Source organism: Clarias gariepinus, chromosome 7, assembly GCF_024256425.1.
Source record: "Clarias gariepinus isolate MV-2021 ecotype Netherlands chromosome 7, CGAR_prim_01v2, whole genome shotgun sequence".
Classification (NCBI taxonomy): domain Eukaryota; kingdom Metazoa; phylum Chordata; class Actinopteri; order Siluriformes; family Clariidae; genus Clarias; species Clarias gariepinus.
Window position 1 is genome coordinate 4,635,314 of NC_071106.1, and position 21,133 is coordinate 4,656,446.

The window sequence follows — 21,133 nt, forward strand, 5'->3', positions numbered from 1 at the left end:
CTTTAATCACACTGTTGGGTTGCTTTTGCTATGAATACTAAAAGTGCTGCATGATTAAACTTAATAAAAAAAACGGTGTTTACGCAGTAAACCCATGGGTGAAAACAAGGATTAAAGAATTTAATAAAACACGAATATATATAAGTGCCATTTTAATTAAAATCCACCATTTTAATGGTCAGTGATTGGTGCATGGGCGTCAACTCGCATGTTGTGTAATATTCCATTGTCATTCGTATTAAAGTTGTTGTAGAGCTCTTTACTAAAGCATTCTCTAGTTAGTAAGTAAGTAAGCAAATAAAAGAGAAATGAATAAATAGCTTTGAATGGTACTTCAGCGTAGTAAAAGTACCCTAGCATGAGTTTATATATAATGAAAAGATTTTTTAAATAAAAAAATCTAATTTATATATTTATAATTAATTAAATTCTTAACATTTAAACGGTTAGTGTTCGTTGCAGACATTTACACTATTTTTTGGAAAGAGCGTGGCTTTTACAGGCTACTTTACACTGATCAACAATCGACGCCCCGCCGTAACCAGCAGATCAAAGGAGCAGTTATCTGCTATGACACGTACAGTAGCTTCTTAGTTTGGAGGCCAGGGTTGGTTGGTTGGTTGGTTGGAAGCATGTTTGAAGGAGAAAATAACTTCACAAACACACACACAAACTCTCCGTGCATACACACCGTGCAGAGAACAACTTCGTAGTACACCTGGCCATTAATTAAAACTATGGCGTTATATTCCTTCCACAATTCTGAACGCGTGGTTTGACATTTTGAGAGCAGACAAAGCACTCTATGCGCGTGCAGTGTCCCCACTGCGCGCTCAACAGCTCGATTCTGCATGTGCAGTCTTTCCTGCTTGCTCAACATGCTCAACTCCACGCACGTGCGACTTCTCGATTCTGTGCGCGCTTGACTCTGCCTGTACGCACAGGTAGAGACACAACTTTGTCCAGTGTTACAAAACTGCCACAAAACTAGCCAATCACAGACATCCACACACTACTTCTGATTGTCTGTTCCTACTCTATCAGCTGGCAATATTTACAGTTTTGTAACACTGGACAAAGTCGAGCGTGCACAGAAAATTAAATGTTGCACGCGCATGCAGGCATAGTCGAGCGCGCATAGAAAATGTAATGTTGCACGTGCATGCAGGCAGAGTGGAGCGCGCACAGAACCGAGAAGTCGCGCAAAACATGTTGAGTGCGCAGTGGGGACACTGCATGGGCATAGAGTGCTTTGTCTGCTCTCAAAATGCCACGCGCTCAGAATTGTGGCAGGAATATAATGCCATATAAAACGAATATTAAGGCCTAAAGAACATGCTTTAAAATCTATCTAAAATTCATTTATCAGCATTTATAAACCCGCGACTCGCACTTACATAGGCTACTCGATAGATAAATGCTGGCTTTTCCAACACGCCAGCGCGCTCCGATGTAAGCCGATTTATTCAAGTCATATTTAGAGAATATATAAAAATATAAATAACATAGAGGAAGCATAATGCGACTGTCCGTACAGTAAATACTGTAAAAAAGGCATAAAATCCAACTAAAGCTCAATGAGTGCTCAAACGTAAAGCAAACGCAATTATTAATGTATTGTGTATATTTAATTTTATTCAGCCGTTTAAGTTATAGGAAAAATAACGTTTCTACCAGCCCACTATTATTTTCTGTTCAAATTTAGTGTGTGTGCAAAAGACGAATACAATAAATACAAAAGTGAATAATCTTAAATAAAGTTAGCCTAATACAATATTGTTTCCCATGCCAAAGCAAACATGATTCTGTTTAAATCTATTCTTTGAATACAACGCGACAGCGCTCTCCGAGGTGACCCCCAGAACCCCAGACTGTAATCCCTCTAATCACCTTTCATTCATGATAGTGTAGGTGTACGGTTATCAAACCGGTTTCGCTGATGGAGGAATTCACAGAAATGGGGAGTTTAAAACGATTTAACAAGACACCCAATACCTGCTCTCCAATAGCAAAATCTCGCCCCCGGCTGTGAGTGTCATAAACACAGTGCTGCTTAACACTGGCGTCCGCCAAGTGTTTACGCGCCAACTCGTGAACACGGAACAGTTTGTCTTTTAAAGAACAAAAATAATCCAACCCAGGCTTCGTGGGTAAATCCAATTGGGGAGGTGGTCCGAACACAAGGTCCACGGGAGTGCGCAACTCGCGGCCGAAGGCGTTAGCTGTGAGGACTCCTGCACTGCTGTGCGATATGCCCAGAGCACGAGAGGCAAATGTTCGTCCTAATCCTTCTGCCGATCGCTGGTAAGCATGGCGAGTTGTGTGGTAAGCGTCCGATTGAACCGTTCCACGAGGCCGTCACTTTGCGGATGAAGGGGCGTGGTGCGGGTCTTTTTCACCCCGAGGTGCTCGCACACCGCTGCTGATCGCTGTGTAGCTGCTCCAGGGCGCCGAATCGGCTGAACACCTCATCCACCAGCACTCAAGCCATGGTGGAAGCGCTCTGGTCAGGAACAGCAAAAGCCTTCGGCCATTTTGTGAAATAATCCATGGCCAACAGCACATAACAGTTCCCGCGATCGGAAATGGGAAACGGCCCAAGAATGTCCACGAAGGTCAACCATGGGTGACCCCACCCAAAAGTCCTGCAGGGGTGCTCGTGAGCGCTGGGTAGGGCCCTTCTTTGCCGTGCAGAAGTTGCATGTGTGAACAAAGAGTTCGCTATTAGTATGACAGCCCGGGAAACGCCGCAGAGTTTTAGTTACTTCGAAGTGTCTCGAACCTGCATGCCCATGAACTATCTCCAGCACACATGCCCGCAAAGTCTGCGGTACCAGCAGCTGAAAACATTCGCTAGCTCCCAGTGGCGGTAGAGTAAACCCTCCCGCAACGCTAGGCGGATAAACTGCGAGTAGAGAGCTTTTACCTCTAGCCCCAGATGAGCGACCGTGGTATAATCCGATCTCAGGCCCACTTTAACCCAACCTAGTACCTGCTGCAGAGCCAGATCCTTCTCCTGCTCGGCAATTAGCTGTGGCACAGGCGAAATGACTACAGGCGATGGTATAGACGACGCAGTTACTCGGCCGGCTCTGACGGCTGATTACCGATGGGGGGTTCGGAGGACTGCGCAGGGAGAATGTCGAGGGTTTCGGAGAGTGTTCGACGTCGCAACCACCCATGCGCTCTTCAACGGCAGCAAGAAGGGTTGCCTGTATAAATACGCCCGGAAATGTTTAAGAGCCACGACAACTGCTAGCAGCTTGCGCCGCGTGACGCAGTAATTCCTCTTAGGTCCAGACACCGCGCGGCTGAAGTAGGCGATAGCACGCTCCCTTGGAAACCTGAAACAGGACAGCCCCCAGCCCTACATCACTTGTGTCCGTGTCAAGGATGAAAGTACGAGATACGTCAGGATAGTCGAGAACGGGCGACGTGACCAAAGCTTTCTGCAACTGAGCAAAAGCACGCGCGTGCACCCTGTCCCAGCGAAATAGCTGGTTCTTTTTCGTGAGCCCGTGCAGCGGGCTTGCGATTGTGGCAAAGTCTTTCACGAACCAGCGATAGTAAGAGGCTAATCAGAGGAAGGTGCGGAGCTGTGACACATTTATCGGTTCGGGCCAATTATTTACCGCAGCAATTTTGGCTGGATCGGTAGCGATCCTTTTTGCACTAATTACATGGCCCAGAAACACAGTCTCTTGCCGCAACAGCTGGCACTTTTTAGGGTTAAGCCAAGATAATCCAAGTAGACCACACAACGGCTGCGAGGAATGTCGGCCAGCACTTTCTCCATCAGCCGTTCAAAAGTAGCTGAAGCGTTACATAGGCCAAACGGCATGCGCCGAAATTGCCATAGCCCTTGCCCGATCGAAAACGCGGTTTTAGGTCGTGCTTCCGGGGCGAGCTATACTTGCCAGTACCCGCTACGCAGATCCAACGAGCTAAACCAAGCCGAGCCCGCAACGTGTTCCAGCGCATCATCTATTCGCGGCAACAGGTAAGAGTGGTTTAGCTCACCTCGTTTAATCGCCGGTAATCAACACAAAACCGCCAAGAATCGTCCTTTTTACGCACGAGCACAACCAGTGAAGACCACAGTCCAGATGCTGGATCAATGACGTCCGAGCGATAGCTTGTTTAGCTAATGGAAGGCGTCTTCTATGTAGCCGAACAGAAGCTGCGATCATGTGCTGCACTAAATTGGTATGAGTGCACTCGCGCTCATCTACCGCGAAAATGTCTGCAAATTCATGTAGAAAGGACTTCAAAGTGTCTTCGGGTGTGTGCTACCAACAGGTCCAGTTGTGGTTTGGGCACTAGCAACCTGGCTAACCCAAAGTTACCACGCAAAGTTCCGTCAGTGAGATTCAGCACCGCACCCCACCTTTCTAACCAGTCCAACCCCAAGATACAATCATCCTCGATCTCTCTCACAAAGAATTTATGAAAATTAGTAATTTTACCTACTTGTATTCGCACAGGCAGTGTGCAACCGCACATCGGCCCGGAGGTCTTTTAGTGCCCGGAGCGCGTCGCCCTCCAGCGAGAGAGCTACCCGGACGACTGTTTCTGCCAGGGACCAGCCTGCGAAGTCGGCGGCTAGCTCTACTTAGACGAGGAATGCGTGGGGTTCAACGGTGCTGTTGTAGGAAGTAAGGCACAGCTGCAGTTGCTCCGGCGCTTGCGCAGCGTCAACATAGGGCTCCACCCCGAGGTCCAGTGCTGGAATCCTTATCTCGCCTCTCCGCTCTGGTCGGCCCGCTTTGCTCGCGCTGGCTCCGTCAGGAAAGGGTTTTTTCATTCTTCTCAGCTGCTCTGCTACTCGCCGGCCTACTTGGATCTTCTGTAGGTCCTCTATAGTGCGCTCTAAGCCCAATGAAAATGGCTGGGAGTACTTTATTAAGCACACAGACATACAAAAGCATGAGCAACACATTCACACAAGAAACACAAATTCAATTCAGCCTATGCACGAACCAGAGCACATTCAATAGGTCTGGCCATGTCACAACTAAAGAAATTTAGAAAATTTGACTCATTTAGAGAGACTACTCAGATAGCACAGGTACGTCGTGAAGACTTCTGCTAAAGAGCGTATCATCTGGTAAACATCGCGTTCATTTTTTTATAGTCGTATTTTGATCGTCTGTGGATCGCCTGTTTGAGCTGTTAAATGATACATCGTCTTTACATCTATACGATGTCTATACGACGTATCTTTATCATCCAAAATATGCTGGTATGCGCTTCTTGTTTTGACGCCGAGCGTCACGTGATCACAACTGAGCCAATGTTTTTTCTCTCTGTTGCGCTGCGGAATCGTCTCCCCTGCTGGGTCTTAGTGTTCGTCTCTTACTGGTATAATTAACATCCATGCACGCGTGTACTCTTTACTATAAACCTGTGACCACGTGTGTGTGTAAAACATATTTTATTTTGTGTACGGAAGCGCGTGTGTGCAGCGCGTGTACTGTTTCTTATAACACACGTGTGTGCGCGGGGTAAAGCAAAAGAAAATCTCAATACAGAGGTTAAAAATCTATTTTATTTTCTTCCTCATCGTAATGTGTGTGCGCCCGCGAGCGTAATTTGACACTTTGCCGGCTGTGTGTGTGTGTGTGTGTGTGTGAAACCCCCATTCACAAACTCCCACACACACACGCGCACAGAGACACACACTCTGCTCTCCGAAGAAACTATGAAGAAAATCTTTTCAGAGGTGAGGTGCTGGGTCATTTGTTTGGTTATTTTACTTTACAGCAGTGATTCTGTTAGCTTGCGCTTACACGAGTGTCATTGGCGATGTTTATTGCTAATTATCAGATAAAACAGTGTAGCGGGAGAAAGATGTTGATTTATGACCACTGTTTACGGTGGTGTAGTCCAGTGCAGGAGATGCATTGTGGGTAATGCAGTCCGGTGTGTGTGAACACAAGGCGAGATGTAAGTTAGGATATAGAGCCTGAGTTTTGTTTTCCAGTAGTTTTTTTAGTTGGATTTAAGTGCAGGATCCACCCGAAAGTTTGTACTACAGTGGTTACTCAATCGGAATGTTGGTTCTACCGTCGCCGCGCTTTGCGGTACCGTTTGGCTTTGTGCGTTTGCTGGCTTTTACCGCTGAGTGGCGCTATATAACTACAGACTGACGCCTAATGCCTTAGTTCATTCTCGGCTAAATTAATGAGACACGGAGTTTTAGAACTGCACGTAGTAGCGGATAAAATCAAGTAAAACATTGTAGTTAAACAAATTTATAATCACAGAACTAAAATTACAGTACAAATGTAGAATTCAAATTAAATTAAATCTTATTAGGATCAAATTTAAACAAAATAAATGTTAATACAGTGAGCCTTTGGATTTTATTATGTGTAATTAGAAAAGACGCGTGTAGGGTTTTGTGTCGTCTTATATCTTGTGTTCTTTAAATTTGTTAGTAGATTTATTAACTGAAATAAATGACCATAAAATTATAACATTGTCAGGACGTTCTACTGCGTCAGCTGATGTTGGTCATTCAGCCCCGCTTGTGTTTGTGCGTTATTATAAGAATGAAATGCAGTAGACTGTTATGATCTGTAACGGATTCGACCCATGTTGCACGGGCGGCACCATAAAGCACGGACACGAGGCGAGGTCTTACGGGAAAAGGGTAATTTATTTAGGTAAAATGGGGAAGGAAAGTGTTGAAGGAGGAAGAATGGAAAGAATGGGATAAAGGTTGTGCATGTGCAGTTCCTGGGGCTGTGCCACACTGGCATGCGGGCACACAGCTGACGATAAGTGTTGGTGCGCGGAGTGGCAGAACTGAGCACGCGGCGGCAGCGCACCCGCTGTCGATGGCCGGCGCGAGTCCTCGCTGACGTAAAAACTTAACACACTGTGCGGGAGTGAAGATGGCGCAGGAGCTCGCGCAGCTCTTTCTCGCGCTGTCCTCAGCGCGGAGATCAAAGGGCGGAATTCTAGTGTCCTTGTTTAAAGTCCCTGGGCCGCGTCACATCGCCCCACTGACATGCTTCTTTCATATTCTCCATCACATCACGTATTTCCCAGACCTCGGACAAAACTCCGCGCCTTGCTTTTATAATGCGGAGCAAGCCCGAGATCATATTAACGTTAATTATCGCCAGCCGGCACGAATAGGCGGCTGCGTCCCTTTGCTGCCTATTCAGGGAGCCTACGGAGTGAGCGAGTAGCGATAGTAGATTTGGGCGCACTCCTATCACAGACGCAAGCCGTGGCAGATTATCATAATTGTCTTTAACTTGTATTTCATAAGGTTTTCCGAGCGGTGGTACAGCGCAACGGGGGTCACAATTTACAAAACTTAATGCGTGCAATTAAGCGCTGATTCTACGTACTGTAGGAAAGTAAAGAAGAGGATCCTGATGCTCAACATTCCGGAGACCAAACCCCATTTAAATTAAATTAACAAATATTGCAAGTAAATAACAATAGCCCACGTTTAAAAAAGCATTTTTATTTAGATTATAAAAAATAATCCTGCATCTATTTTAGGTGTTCCAGCTGCCACTGTTCTAGAATTCAAATTAAATCAAATCTTATTAGGATCAAATTTTAGCACAATAAATGTTAACACAGTGAGCCTTTAGATTTTATCATTTGTAATTAGAAAAAAAGCGTGTAGGGATTTGTGTCATCTTATTTCTTGTGTTCTTTAAATTTATAGTAGATTTATTAACTGAAATAAATGACCATAAAATTAAAACAGTGTTAGGACGTTCTACTGCGTCAGCAGATGTCGGTCTTTCAGCCCCGCTTGTGTTTTTGCGTTATTATAAGAATGAAATGCAGTAGACTGTTATGATTTGTAACGGGTTCGACCCATGTTACCCAAACGACTCAGTTCAGATGTAAGTAAATGGATAGAAAGTAAATGGCTGTGCTGGGGGAGGGAGGTGCTAATGATTTGGTCGGCTCTGTGTGTGTGTGTGTGTGTGTGTGAGAGAGAGAGGGGGGTGTCGCGGTGGTTGATTATTCAGTGAAACAAAGGCTCAGCTGAAAAATGTTAGGCACATCAGTCACTTAACCCCCAATAAAAGGTATTTAGTTGTAATATAACAGATGCGCACTGAATACTAAACCTAAACCAGGCACAAGGATTAATAAAACAAGATAGCCCCCATACCCGTTTAAAAAAAAAAAAAAAACCAAAGAAGATTATTGTGTATAGACTGATTAAAAACAATGCAATTTACGCTATTATAAGGAAAATCTCAAGTTCTTCCATTCCAAGGATTAAAAATGTTAACTTTAGAATTTAAATTTACAAATTTAAATCACCGAAAGTCAGCCTCAGATTCAAGAGGTTTTTAAAGTGGGGAGAAGTGCATTTCAGTTCCTCTGAATGTATAGGTGAGAACAGCCGATTCACACCTGGGGAGGGTGAATAATTTGTATTTGAATGTTGTCTGGCATTGTAAAGCACTATAGTGACACTAAAAGAACAACCCAGGATTAATAGGAATTCTTATACTGCATAAACATTATTTAGCACAAAAAAATTCCTCGCGCTCGGGAAAACTATGTGTGCGGTTGAGGGCTGATTAGACTATAGGGAATTAAAGCGGAGGGTTTTTATTTAGACTATAAAAAAATAACCTGCCTCCGAGTGGCGCAGTGGTAAAGCGCTCGCCCTATCATCCGGAGATCGCTGGTTCGAACCCCGGGTGATGCTGTTTTCCTCTCACAGCCGGAGGCACAGAGAGAGCTGATTGGCCGAGCTCTCTCAGAGGGGAGGGATGAGAGGTACTTGTGCTCCCACATTAGTCACGGCGCTACAGCCAATCAGGGGCGTCTGTGAGCTCGCGCACACGGAAGGAGCGGCTAGCGCTTTCCTCCGAGTGTGTTACTCCGCCCCTAACGGTGCGTGAGCGAGCAGTTCGAAAAGATGCGGTCGGCTCGCGTCACGTGGTTCGGAGGAAACACGGGATAGCTTTCGTCCTCCCGACTGAGTGGTTGTAGTAGCCTTAATGTGTGTGGGAGCCCCCTAGTGACGGGGAGTAATTGGCCACTACTAGAATGGGGAGAAAATCGGGGAAAAAAGAATTGGACAGGACTAAATTTATAAAAAAAAAAAAAATAAAAAAAAAATAACCTGCGTCTATTTTTAGGCGTGCCAGCTGCCACTTTTTAGTTAGAAGTTTTCAATACAAATCTTATAATGCCCACATGACATGACGGAATAAAGGCACGGCTTATTATAATCCTGGGCTTGCACCCCGCGCTATAAAATACTTAGGGTTTGTTGGGTTACAGTGGATTTTACTACGCGGTGTAAGTGCAATGGCCATTCGTCCGCTCGCGCTGACTCTGCTCTCCGCGGATGGCCGGACCGGCCCCTCCCACCTCTCGCTCCTTTGAAGTCCCCGGGGCGCGTTCCATTTGCCCTGCTTGCATGCCGCACTTCCGCGTTGTTGCACGCGCGTTGCATACACAGAGCGTAGTAAAATCCACTTTAACCCAACAAACCCCGAGTATTTTATAGCGCGGGGTGCAAGCCCGGGCAACGATAGCAACGATAGCTCACCAGTCATGTGTAATTCTGCGGTCCCGCTGCTTCGCATGTCTGAAGGGAAGGACGCCTAACTAGTGAGCGAGGAGCGATATTGATTTGGGCGCACGCCGTGACAGGCTGAAAAAACTGTTGTCAGATTAATGTGCAAAAACTATATAATAAAACTATATAAGACTACATGGCATTTATAAGACTCAACTTTTATTTAAGCGCAGTCACAATAACGAAAAAACTTATTGATTTTGTAAATGTTTGAAAGCAAATAAGCTGCGCTGTTCCGTATTGTTTTTGGTGAACTTAAGCGCGTCGGAAAATGAACTCAAATGTTTTTTTTAAATGGTCAGAGTCAGTCTGCTTGCTGTTTTCCCGACGCATCCATAATCAAACTTCATAAGTGCTGATTTAGACTATGGGGTAAATTAAAGAGGAGAATCACGATGCCGAATCGAAGTACCTGAGCCCAAACCTCATTTACATTAAATTAAATTAACAAATATTATAAGTAAAAAAAACAATAGCCCACGTTTAGAAACCGTTTATAAATTCTTTCCGACATGAGTTGGCCCGGTGTTATGCGCAGAGCGCCGGGAGATTTCCTGAAGTTTCGAAATCGCGGGGCATTTTTTCTAAATAGACGCTATCTTTAATAACTGATGGAGGTTTTGAGCTGTATACACACGCATTCCTGCCTAAACAACTCTTAAAACTACACCTGTGACACAATAACAGTAATATTTCGAACATTCTGCAGGCTGATATTTGGAGAAACGAAAGAATAATGAATAAACCAGTTGTTGGGTCAAAATAACCCAACCAGGTGTTCATTTGTAAACTACATCTCATATGAGCCAACATGAGCAACCCAACAATGTGTTTAAAGTACCTGAAATAATCCAGAACTTAAGTAACAATAAACAGATACAGAGATATGCTGTATAACAGTCACTATTGTATTTACTGCAACGAGCGAAAATGTCACTTTGCGCCACCTGGCGGCCATTTTACGAATGACTTGAAAAATGCAACTGATTTATTTTGGCCGCTGACGTTTTTACACGGCGGTGAGCGCGACGGTAATAACCATTCCAATTGATCAACTACTGTATAACCTGACAATGCAGAAAATAAAAGAACAGGCATCGAGCAGTTTGTCCATCTCATCATTACATGAAGCTTAAACAGTTTAGGGAAGAACAACAGTCTTTCCGTTAATGTGTGTGTGTGTTTAATTCAGACGAAAGGAAAAAGTTTTACTGTGTAAGATGAAGAGGGGAAGACGGGAGGGGCTGAAAGTGCCTGCGTGCACAAAGGAGAACACTCCTGCAGGGATTTATTTTTTACTTTTTTGAAAGGTAAAGTGCAGGTTAATTTGTTTTATTTTTACTTTATATTTTGTGTTAATTATTTTTATGTATTTATTTTTTTTGGGCTGTAGAACGAATAATTTAAGTTTCCATTATTTTTTATGGGAAAATAAAATTTGGTTTACGAATGTTTTGGAATACGAACCCACTTCCGGAAGAAATTATGTTTGTAATCCGAGGTTCCACTGTATATAAATAATCTGGAAATAGAGTGAGGAAACAACAAAGGAAAATCAACCAGAAGGTGGCGGTAGTGCAACACTTATGGATGCAAGCTGCCGTTAAACTCCAAAGAAGAAGAAGAACAGTTTGGCGGGCAGGTGGAAAAGGTAAGCATTAATTGATTCCCATATTTCTAAATAGAAACGAAATACTGAACATAAATGTCATCTGATGTTTAGTCACGTTATTTTGGTTTAAGCTATTTCTTGTATTTTTAATCACTCTTAAAATACCGACAGTTATATGCGCGTGCTTAATCTGCGGTTCGGTTCTGGTTTCTGTCTGTTCTCATAAGTTGTGAAGCGAGAGGAACAAAGTATAAATATTGTTCATTTGCTAATTTAAGTATCAAGAATTTTAATTGAATCTATCTCTATATTTTTTTCACAGGAGTTTGTGACTGAATAGTTTCCTGTCTGCATCTGACTTCAGGAGTTTCTTGACCACCCGTATCTAACGGTCATATTTAAAAGTCATAACGTACAGATATAAAGTTTAAAACGTACTTTAACTGTACATTGTGTTGGTGTTAATGGTGTTAATACTTATTTGTGGTGTTTTATGTTTTGTCCATCTTTTCAAATTGAGACCTCATTTGTAAGTTGCTGCTGGTGTAAAACAGGGTTTTTATTAAATATAAAATAAAAATCTCTGTTTTATCCCGTTTGTCCTATGGTTCCTTCCTTCACAGAATTCTGTTGATCATGGTTAATTATAATTAACCGAGAGTATTTAATTAAAATAATGGAAGGGAATTATGAATCAGACATTTGGCAGATGTATAAACATCTGATTAACATCATCTAAAGAGCGGATCAGGGTCGTTTTAATTCATTTACGGCGTGAATACGTAGAGAAATAACCCAGATAGCACACTTACGTCACGGAGACGTCTATACAACGTCGTCTTTTTCATCTGGCAGATGTCTGGCAGCGGGCATTTGCTCATCTGGCAGATGTCGCCGAGACGTCCGTGCCGTATTTAAGATGTAAATAAATTAAAACGACCCTGATCCGCTCCTTAGGCGATGTTAATCAAATGTTCATACATCTGCCAAAGAGACGTCACAGGTCTGAAGGTCTGATTCATGTCGGATAGAGTGTGAATAAAAATACAAGAAATAGCTTAACCCTCTGGGGGTCCGCGCACGCATACTGTATATGTCATGAAAGGTAAAGACGATGTATCATTTAACAGCTCAAACAGGCGATCTACAGACGATCAAAATACGACTATAAAAAAACGAACGCGATGTTTACCAGATGATACGCTCTTTAGCAGAAGTCTTCACGACGTACCTGTGCTATCTGACAAATGTCAATGTTACAAATGTTAAATGCTATTCCTGTTGTTTTTATGTTAACCCAGCACAAGCATTTAAGTAACTTTGATTTATTTTTATTAAATATCTAAAACAAATTGATGAACATTAATTAAATATTTAAGTGAACCGGATTTACTTTTACAGATAAATCATCATCTGGACCTAAATACAGTTAAATTAAAAATCTAATCTACTAAATAATATTGGATGTGACTTCATATAAACAATTGTAATATTTCTATTTCTTCCAGATTTCTCTTAGGTATTCATTGAATGTAACACATTTTTTTCTAGTAAAGGTAAAACTGTTTTTTTTAATGATTACTTAAAATATTTATGCTGAATATATTACTGCATATTTTCAACAGTTAATATTAAATCCAACACAATAAAAGACTTGATTTCATTTATAATTAAATATATATTTTGTCTTAGATTTAAATAATTTATTCTATGTTTCTTACTCCTTATTATAGTATTAAATTTTACTTAAATATGTTAGGTGTCACTTTGTTGCCATAATTTCTTTAAGTACACCCTAGGTCAGATTTTTTTTACAGTGCAGCTATATAATGATCTATAGAGGAAGGGGGAAGTGATCACAATTAAATACAGAGGGTAGAATAATAAAGTGTATATTAGGGATTTGCATTAATATACAAAAACATTAATAAATGTTTTAAAATATGGAGTGACCTTAAAATAAATGAATAAAATCTTTACACATGTATTATTCTGATGCACACCAGATAACTGTATTATTATAAGAACTCTTTTTAAACAAAACTCAGCTGTAAGTTATGATAATAATAATAATAATAATAATAATAATAATAATAATGATGATGATGATTATTATTGTTTTTGTTTGTTTGTATTTAGTCAGGGACACATTTACCTGTAAAATAAATTCTACATACTTACTCAGCACAGGTTTATTATATGACCATAAGTCAATTATTTTCTCAAAAAGTATTTGTGTTGTGAGGGTTTACCACCAGAGGGCTCTGTATGCCTGGAGTCTTTGTTTTTTTGTAGTTTTTGTTTGTAGACTCAGTTTCCCAGAAGGCACCTCGGTCAGGTGATGAGGGAACTCACCTGAACCGAGGTAGCTCATTAGGTCTTCTATAAATAGCAGTTTGTTCTGGGAAACTGGGTCGAGGATTATTAATAGTTATGTTAAGTGGGAGATGGTTTTGTTTCTATTTTAGTTGCCATTTGTTTTGTTTTTATTTTAGTTGCCATTTGTCTTACGGAGCTGTTTGGTTAAATTGTATTGTTAGTATGTCTCCTTGTCTCTGTGTCTCCTAGTAGGATTAGCCTCTGGAAGGATTAGCCTTTTGTGGTGTAACCTCTTGTGTGTTTACCCTCGTGTGTAACAACTGTATACAGTAATATGAACGCTAAGGAAGTTAAGCTTCAGTAATCCCTTTATTGTGATCAGGGTTGCTGTGGATCTGCCACTAATTCCAGAAAATTAACTCACAGGAACATTTAAATATAGATAAATATCTGAACATGTACAGTAAGTATAGCTAATTATTATCATGATGAAATGTTTTTGGGAGGAAACCTGAGAACCCAAAGGAAACGCACTCTGGAAATAAGCACACATCCATATTATTGCTAGTTACCGTCATACAATAGTGCTGAGGATGTCAGTCTGTCCAATCCTTAATAATGGTCTTACTGTCTGTAGAGTTAAAATTGGAGATTAAAAATGGTTTAGTATTAGTATGAAATTTGGAAAAAGTGTTATGAACTCAACTACAATACAATATTACTGTAAGAAAGGCAAATATTGCACATATAAAATCTCATAAACCTGCTTTAGAGCTGTGGACCTGATTCTCTGTGTAAAGGCACTGACGTGCAAATCTACAGGTGTTGCTATTAAAGTGGACGGTGATTGTATACATATACATAAACTCATACTCATTAGGTGTAAATTCTGTGTACATCCCAAACACTTTAATTACACCAGTTGCCCATATGTTAATGATCAATAAACACCATTTGCATTGATTTGGATGCAAATGGCACCACCTACTGGTCAAATCTGTGTATCTTCAGTAAAAAAGTTGAAAGTTACTGATGAATACAGTTTGATGGAAGTGTCTGTAAAATGCACTTTATTACATGTTTATTGAACAATAAATGTTATAAAATGTTTATTAGATGTACAAAAACAGAGCTGGAAACTGTATTTCAATGTAAATAAATTTTTATTAAGATGTCATGCAGGTTGTTAGACCTTATGAATTACAAGTATGTGTACAACAGGTGATCTGTTATATGCAGACAATTTTACAGTATTCAGTTATACAGTTTGTAATAGTAGCTTCATCCATTCCCACTGCAGCGATGGAAAGAGATCAGCAGAACACAGGGGCTCGGTCTGGACCTAATAAACACACACACACACACACACACACACACACACACACACACACACACAGAACATTATATTCAATCCACAAAATAAACATGGTACAAATACATACATTCTGCAACATGCAAAAGTTTTAACACACTTTCTAATTCAATGTTTTTTTTTTGTTTAATGATTTATTTTCTACAGTCTAGAACAATACTAGAGCTCTCAAAGCTATTCTTCACTTTAGAAAGTAAAGAACTTATTTATGTATTAAAAACTATATAAAAAAATCCACTGTAAGCTAAAATAAGAGTTTAATTAATTAAAAACCAACTATTTCAGAGATAAAGCCCCATGTTCCAGTACCTCAGTAGGACACATCCTGTTCTGAACACATCTTTTACGTTTTGTTTCCCAGGTGCAGATTCCTGAGTTTCTCTTCAAGCTCCTCATCCTTTGGGTTCCCCTGTGCTGCTGCTCTTTTATTCTCCTGAATGATGTTCTTGACCTCTTTACGCATCTGATCAAGACTGTCACGGAAATGTCTAACCTCGGCTGCAGATCCAGACAGGTTGATTGTGTTGCCTTTTACACCACATTTACTAGGCAGTAAAGACGGGTTGGTTGTAATCTTGTACTGAATCACCCTCATCCACACTTCAGGGTCAGACGGCTTGAACGTCACCCCGTAAATTATGCCCCGTAGGTTTCTCTGTGCTGCTGCTCCTCCACACTTCTTCATGACCATCTTATACATCTGATCAAAAGTTCCATAGAAACTTCTAAGCTCATGTACAGGTCCAGACATGGAGAATGTGTAGATGTAATTTTCACCACATTTCTTAGTCATCTGATAACACACCCGACTTCCAAACCTGCGTTCAATCTCTTTTAACCACTCTTCGAGGTGAGAGGTCTTGAAAATCACAATGTGAATTTTGCCATGTTCATCCAATATACAGTGGACATTTTCATCAGCTTGAAGTGTTGTCTCACTGTCTGCTTCTATCTCAGCCATTTCATTCACGTCTCTCGGCTGTTCCTCTGCCATGTTCCTTTCCTCACTGGTGCTCTGAGCAGCTCAGAGAGTTCTTCTACTATATATAGAAGCATGTTGCGCAACCTCAGAATGAGAGAAGAAAGGAAAACGAAACTGAATTACAGTATGTTGCCATCAGTTCATGTGATCTCAAAAGAAAAAAATGTAGGATTACAGAGGTGTGGTTATGACTGTTTTTAAATTTACATTCAAAATTACATAGAATTCCCTTAACTGCATGTGATCACGCACAGGAAACTCAAATGAAGGTAAGTTTTATCAAGTTATAATGTAAAATCATGTGAAAAACAAAACACATGTTATTTGTAGAACAATATGTTCATAACAATGAAAGAAGAGAAAACAGTGATTCATCAAGTGATTTATCAAGTGATTCATTATTTTAGGGTTTTTTCAAGTGATTTGTAAGAATGATTATTAAAAGATGGCTCAAATTATTCATTCTTGTAATTCGCTTTTCAAGTGATTTGTCAAATAATCATTATTGTCATTTTTTTATTGAGTAATTCATTAAATGATGACTTTACACCTCAGGAGAAGAGAAAGAGGAAAGGAAAACAAAACTATGTTTTTATCAGGTCACATGATCTTAAAGGGGGGAAAAACATTAGGATTACACAGAGGGGTGTGGTTGGTATGAACTCCAAAGTGTTTAAAATTAAATAAATAAATAGGACATGATGAAATGAATCACTCTATGAATAAATAAGACACATCAATGTTATATGAGAATGATATTGTGAAATAATGGAACATATTTTGAAAAAAAGCTTATTATTGTGAAATATATTGCACTCTACTATATAAATTTACTTATTATTATGACATAATATTTCATGGTCATTATTTTTCCCAATAACAGAGATTATTGCAGAGGCATTTTGTTTAATTCATAATGTTTTTATTTCAAAATGTCATTTTTTCAAAGTTAGTTTTTATTTCAAAATCCCGTTTTTCACGATGGCCTATTTATTTCATAATGCGACTTTACAGCAGAATGAGTAGTTCTGTCAATCATTGCCAGTGGGTTGGACCTGCGCGCCTATTGGCTGATCCTTTACCATCGATTAGTTTCCCTGGATACAGTACCTGCTCTGCGGACCGCCGCTACAGCTAGCAATAACGTGCTAGGCTCAGTGGCGGACTGGCCGTCTGGAGTACCGGCCGTTCTCCCGGTGGGCCGCTGGTCAGTGTGGCCGGCCCAGTCAGTACGTAAATTTATTTTTAAAAAAATGACGGAAACTATAATATTGCATCTCTTTTTTACGCAAATAAATGAGTGCGTTAATCGTACGGGCGCCGCCGATAAAGAGGGTGTGTTTTGTAACGGCCACCACTATAGTGTATATCACATCCTCTATGTACAGTATGTTGTATATCACATCCTGTATGTACAGTATGTTGTATATCACATCATGTATGCACAGTATGTTGTATATCACATCCTCTATGTACAGTATGTTGCCCTTTATGAGTTGCTGCGCGTGTCTGCTGAGGAGGTGTGTGCGCGCGCATGAGGAGGAGAGAACAGAGCAGGAGCTCAGCTGTGTGCCCCCCCCCCCCGCCCAAACCCCCCTATTGTTTTACCCTTTTCTTTACTTTTACTGTGTGTTTTGTATTATAATTTTGTGACGCTGAAAAAGGCTGATAAAGGTTTCGTGCTAAACGCTATTTTTTGGCTCTGAGCTCTTTTTTCCCCGGCTATCCGGCCCAAAGCGGCACAGTTTGTGTGCATATGAATGTATTGTAATCCTACTCCATACGTGTTCTGAAACCACGCCACCTTTCACTTTTAATTTACAGAGGGAGAGATATGGATCATTTCTCGATACAGCAAAGAATAAATAATTGCCATGGATGAAAACTGAAAAAAAGAAAAGGTGGAGCTGAAAATTTACGCGACAAGAAGAAGAAAAAGCTTTAAAAGCAGATGCTGTGAAATGCTTCAAATTAACAGATTATGCCTTTTGCGAAAAGGAAAGTTACAGTTTCACAGCCTCTGACAGCTCTAACATTACGGTCAGGGACAGTGAGTCTGGATCCAGCACCCTCAGGGTCAGTGATGATGATGACCAGCACCTTTCCCCTTCTGTACCCGAGCAAAGTGAAAATCAACTGAACAGATAAACTGGAATAAAATCAGAGGCAGCATTAACTCGGGCTAGTAAACTTACTCATTTTAATTATTATTGTAGTCAATATTAATTCAAAATAAGGCGGAGAAGATATTATTTTGAAATAATATTGACTACAATAATAATTACTAGCATGAGCTGATGTATACTCAGGTTTTTTTGTGTAATATTTAAATTTGTTTAATGATCTGAATAGCACTGTAAAAAATAATTCAAAGAATGTTTTTTGTTGTCTCCATTTACTCATGATTTATTTTTTAAAGAGTACAGGTACATGCGGAAAACAAAATGAACATCATCTTCCAGTTAGTCAGGTACTTGGGCAGGAGGTGGTGTAGGAGGACCCTCTAAACAAGTAAAGAAACCATTATTTTACACATATAACCAACAGTAAGAAAAAGTGTGCGTGTGTGTGTCACCTGTAGGAGGACGTGTAAATTCACCCCTCAGTTGTTCAGTAGTAGGACGAGGTACTAAAAGAAACACACAGAATGAAACATGCTTGAAGCGTGCTTTATCAAACTGAATATATTCAAATATATTTGCAAACAGAATGTAGATGCATGTACACAAATGTGATATTCAATAAAATTCGTTGCGTTTAAAAACCAGATGTGTAAATCGTACTTTTGGCACTTTGTATATTGAAATTTACACGAAGAGACTCATTAATGTACAGCTTAATTTATCCACAATAAATGTTAATGTATAGTAGCTAATGACCAGCTAATAAACCGTTGCATATCAACATTATTATAGGAAGGGAGGACAGTGGACATGGGTCTGATGGACTAATGGATGCGCTGGTGGACAACTCAAGACATAATAAAGTGAAGCAGACACGTTTACTTTATACTTCGTCTCTTTTAAAGAGCTATTGTCCACTTTAAGGAATTCACTTGACTCCCAGTCGCTGATACTCACATATGTTGTTTTCACTTAAGGAGGAGCGAGAGGCTCTGCCCATTTTGCAGTTCCTCCTCCTGAAGGTTGGAACAGACAGAGACCAACATCTTCATTTATTCCACACACCCACACTCATAAATATACACACATACACACACAGTATATACTGTACACACACATACCGGTCAGGGTTCTCCCCATAGGAGATTTGTTGATTAGGATGATAATACCTGTCCAAGATCAATTTATAGATGGGGCGAGACATTTCTGCAGGATGAGAAGTGAAAGATGAACTTTTGCAAAATTTGCTATTAATTAACTAAACACAAACACTGATAAAGCTACAATTCTAACAAAAATTATATAACTACATGATATTATCACTATGTTATTATGCATATTATTCCTCAGCTTTTCACTACAAATCTAGCTTCAGATGTTGAGCGGTAGAGCCTAGGGACCATAAACAACACCAAACTACACTAAGAACTAAAATAGACCAATTGAATCCATTTAACTACAACATTCAGCTAACACTTTGTTCAGGTTTTTAAACTGCAGTTTCATACTTTGTGTTAAGCCACAGCATTTAAAGATGCAATCTCTAAAAGTGACTGTTGTAAAAGTTACACTCTGTGTAGCATTCTGTTCACAGAGGTCCTGGTCCAGGAGTTCCCCTGACTTATTATAGTGCTATCTCTGCTCTATCACACCCACTAAATTGAAGGTTGTTAATTAACTGCAGGAACATGGTCGAGAACCAGAACCCTACAAAATACATTGCACTACACAGCCATTAGAGCTGATGCTAATTAAACAGATTTATAGATATGGATAAGTAGATGATTATACCTTTCTCTTAAAGTGGTGCTCCGTAGTCTATTTACTGTAAATACTCAAACTTTCTGTGTTTGCATAGTTATGAGTTTAAAATGAACCTTTTTCTTCTATGTTGCTTAACGGCAGTTAGAATCCATTAGGTAACATAACTGCCAAAGGAATAAACCTTACAGTAGCTGTGAGTTGTGCTTTTGTGATGTCATCATACTGCGTAACAAAGGATTATCAAGGTACCCAACTCATCATGTTGAAGGTTTTAATAATAAAATATTGTAGTTAACAGTAAAGGGACACACTTATTGATCTATTATTATTATTATTATTATTATTGCTGTGTTACACAATTCCACTTATGTTCTTTTTAGATAAAGGAATGTTTTTTATGATTTCTCTGCTTTTTTGGTTCAAAATATTTAAACAATTTAAAGGTCCATATATTCAGCTCAATTAGATCATGGATGCTTTTACTATTCTTTATTAAGAATTTGAACTACTTATGGTTACCCACAAATTCCTAATTTACTAGAATTTCTTTTCCCATGGAGAATTAATACAGCTGATTTTCCCAGGGCCGTAGCTCGGCCATGTTTGGTGTGATTAAAAAATTAGTTCTAAAAACTGCTTTAAACTATCTTTATGCCTTTGGAGAGAATCATGCTGTTCAAATAAGTAACCTACTTAAAACTTTCACCCCAAACTTGCCACATTAATCAATTTAGTCCTTTTTGTTGTTCTGGAATGTTCCATTGTTGGGGTGGCTGAGGTCTTCGATTTCCTTGATCTTCCTGGCCTTGGTCCAGCACCGGTAAGAGTGAGGGCTGCTGAGACATGTCTGCCCATCCAGACTACCTGTGGTCTGGGAGTCAAAAAATTGGAGATCCACTGACAAAGAGGCCAGTTCCTCAAGCTTGGTGGTGAGTATGGAGGGGATTATAGTATTTAAAGATACAGTCAACAAACAGGATTTAAAAATAATACCCATTCCTCATGTCCAGGTGACTTAGGGTTGTATGTAGAAGGTGTAAGGCGGCATCAAAAGTCGATCAATTTGGATGGTATTCTAACTGTAGTGAGTCCAGTGAATCAAGTAAGTGAGGAGATGATTGAGGTCTTTGACTAGCCTTTTAAAGAACTTTATCACAACTGAGGTTAGTGCTTCAGGCCAATAGTCACTGAGGTAAGAACGATGGGGTTTCAATAATGGATTGTTTAAAGCATGTGGGGATTACTGATTGTAATTATATACGTTAATATCTCTAATAAATAATACACATTGGCTTTGATCCCTTAATTTTAGACTGTCCCATTTAAACACCTACCACTAAGCCACCAGTGCCCTATTGCCCTGATAACGTCAAACACA

The 21,133-nt window shown here is 40.2% G+C and overlaps 1 protein-coding gene and 1 long non-coding RNA gene across 4 annotated transcripts in view; both read right to left on the reverse strand.

Moving 5' to 3' along the window:
• LOC128527433 (uncharacterized) overlaps positions 1-15,906 on the reverse strand; it is a 101,685-nt gene extending 85,779 nt beyond the window's left edge. The window contains exons 1-2 of one of the 3 annotated variants that reach the window (XM_053499784.1): positions 15,196-15,906; positions 14,781-14,856 (exon numbers count right to left, since the gene is read on the reverse strand). In XM_053499784.1, the coding sequence (XP_053355759.1) occupies positions 15,230-15,880 (651 nt within the window). In that variant the 5' untranslated portion in view covers positions 15,881-15,906 and the 3' untranslated portion in view covers positions 14,781-14,856; positions 15,196-15,229. Of the gene's footprint in view, positions 1-14,780; positions 14,857-15,195 lie in introns of those variants that run through there. The other 2 variants (XM_053499783.1, XM_053499782.1) reach the window with 2 other exon arrangements.
• Positions 15,907-18,304: 2,398 nt separating this feature from the next.
• Positions 18,305-19,906, reverse strand: LOC128527439 (uncharacterized). The gene is made up of 5 exons (XR_008360877.1): positions 19,783-19,906; positions 19,113-19,197; positions 18,949-19,007; positions 18,444-18,497; positions 18,305-18,371 (listed from the first exon to the last, which is right to left on the reverse strand). It is a non-coding gene; the product is annotated as an uncharacterized LOC128527439 (long non-coding RNA).
• Positions 19,907-21,133: the final 1,227 nt, after the last annotated feature.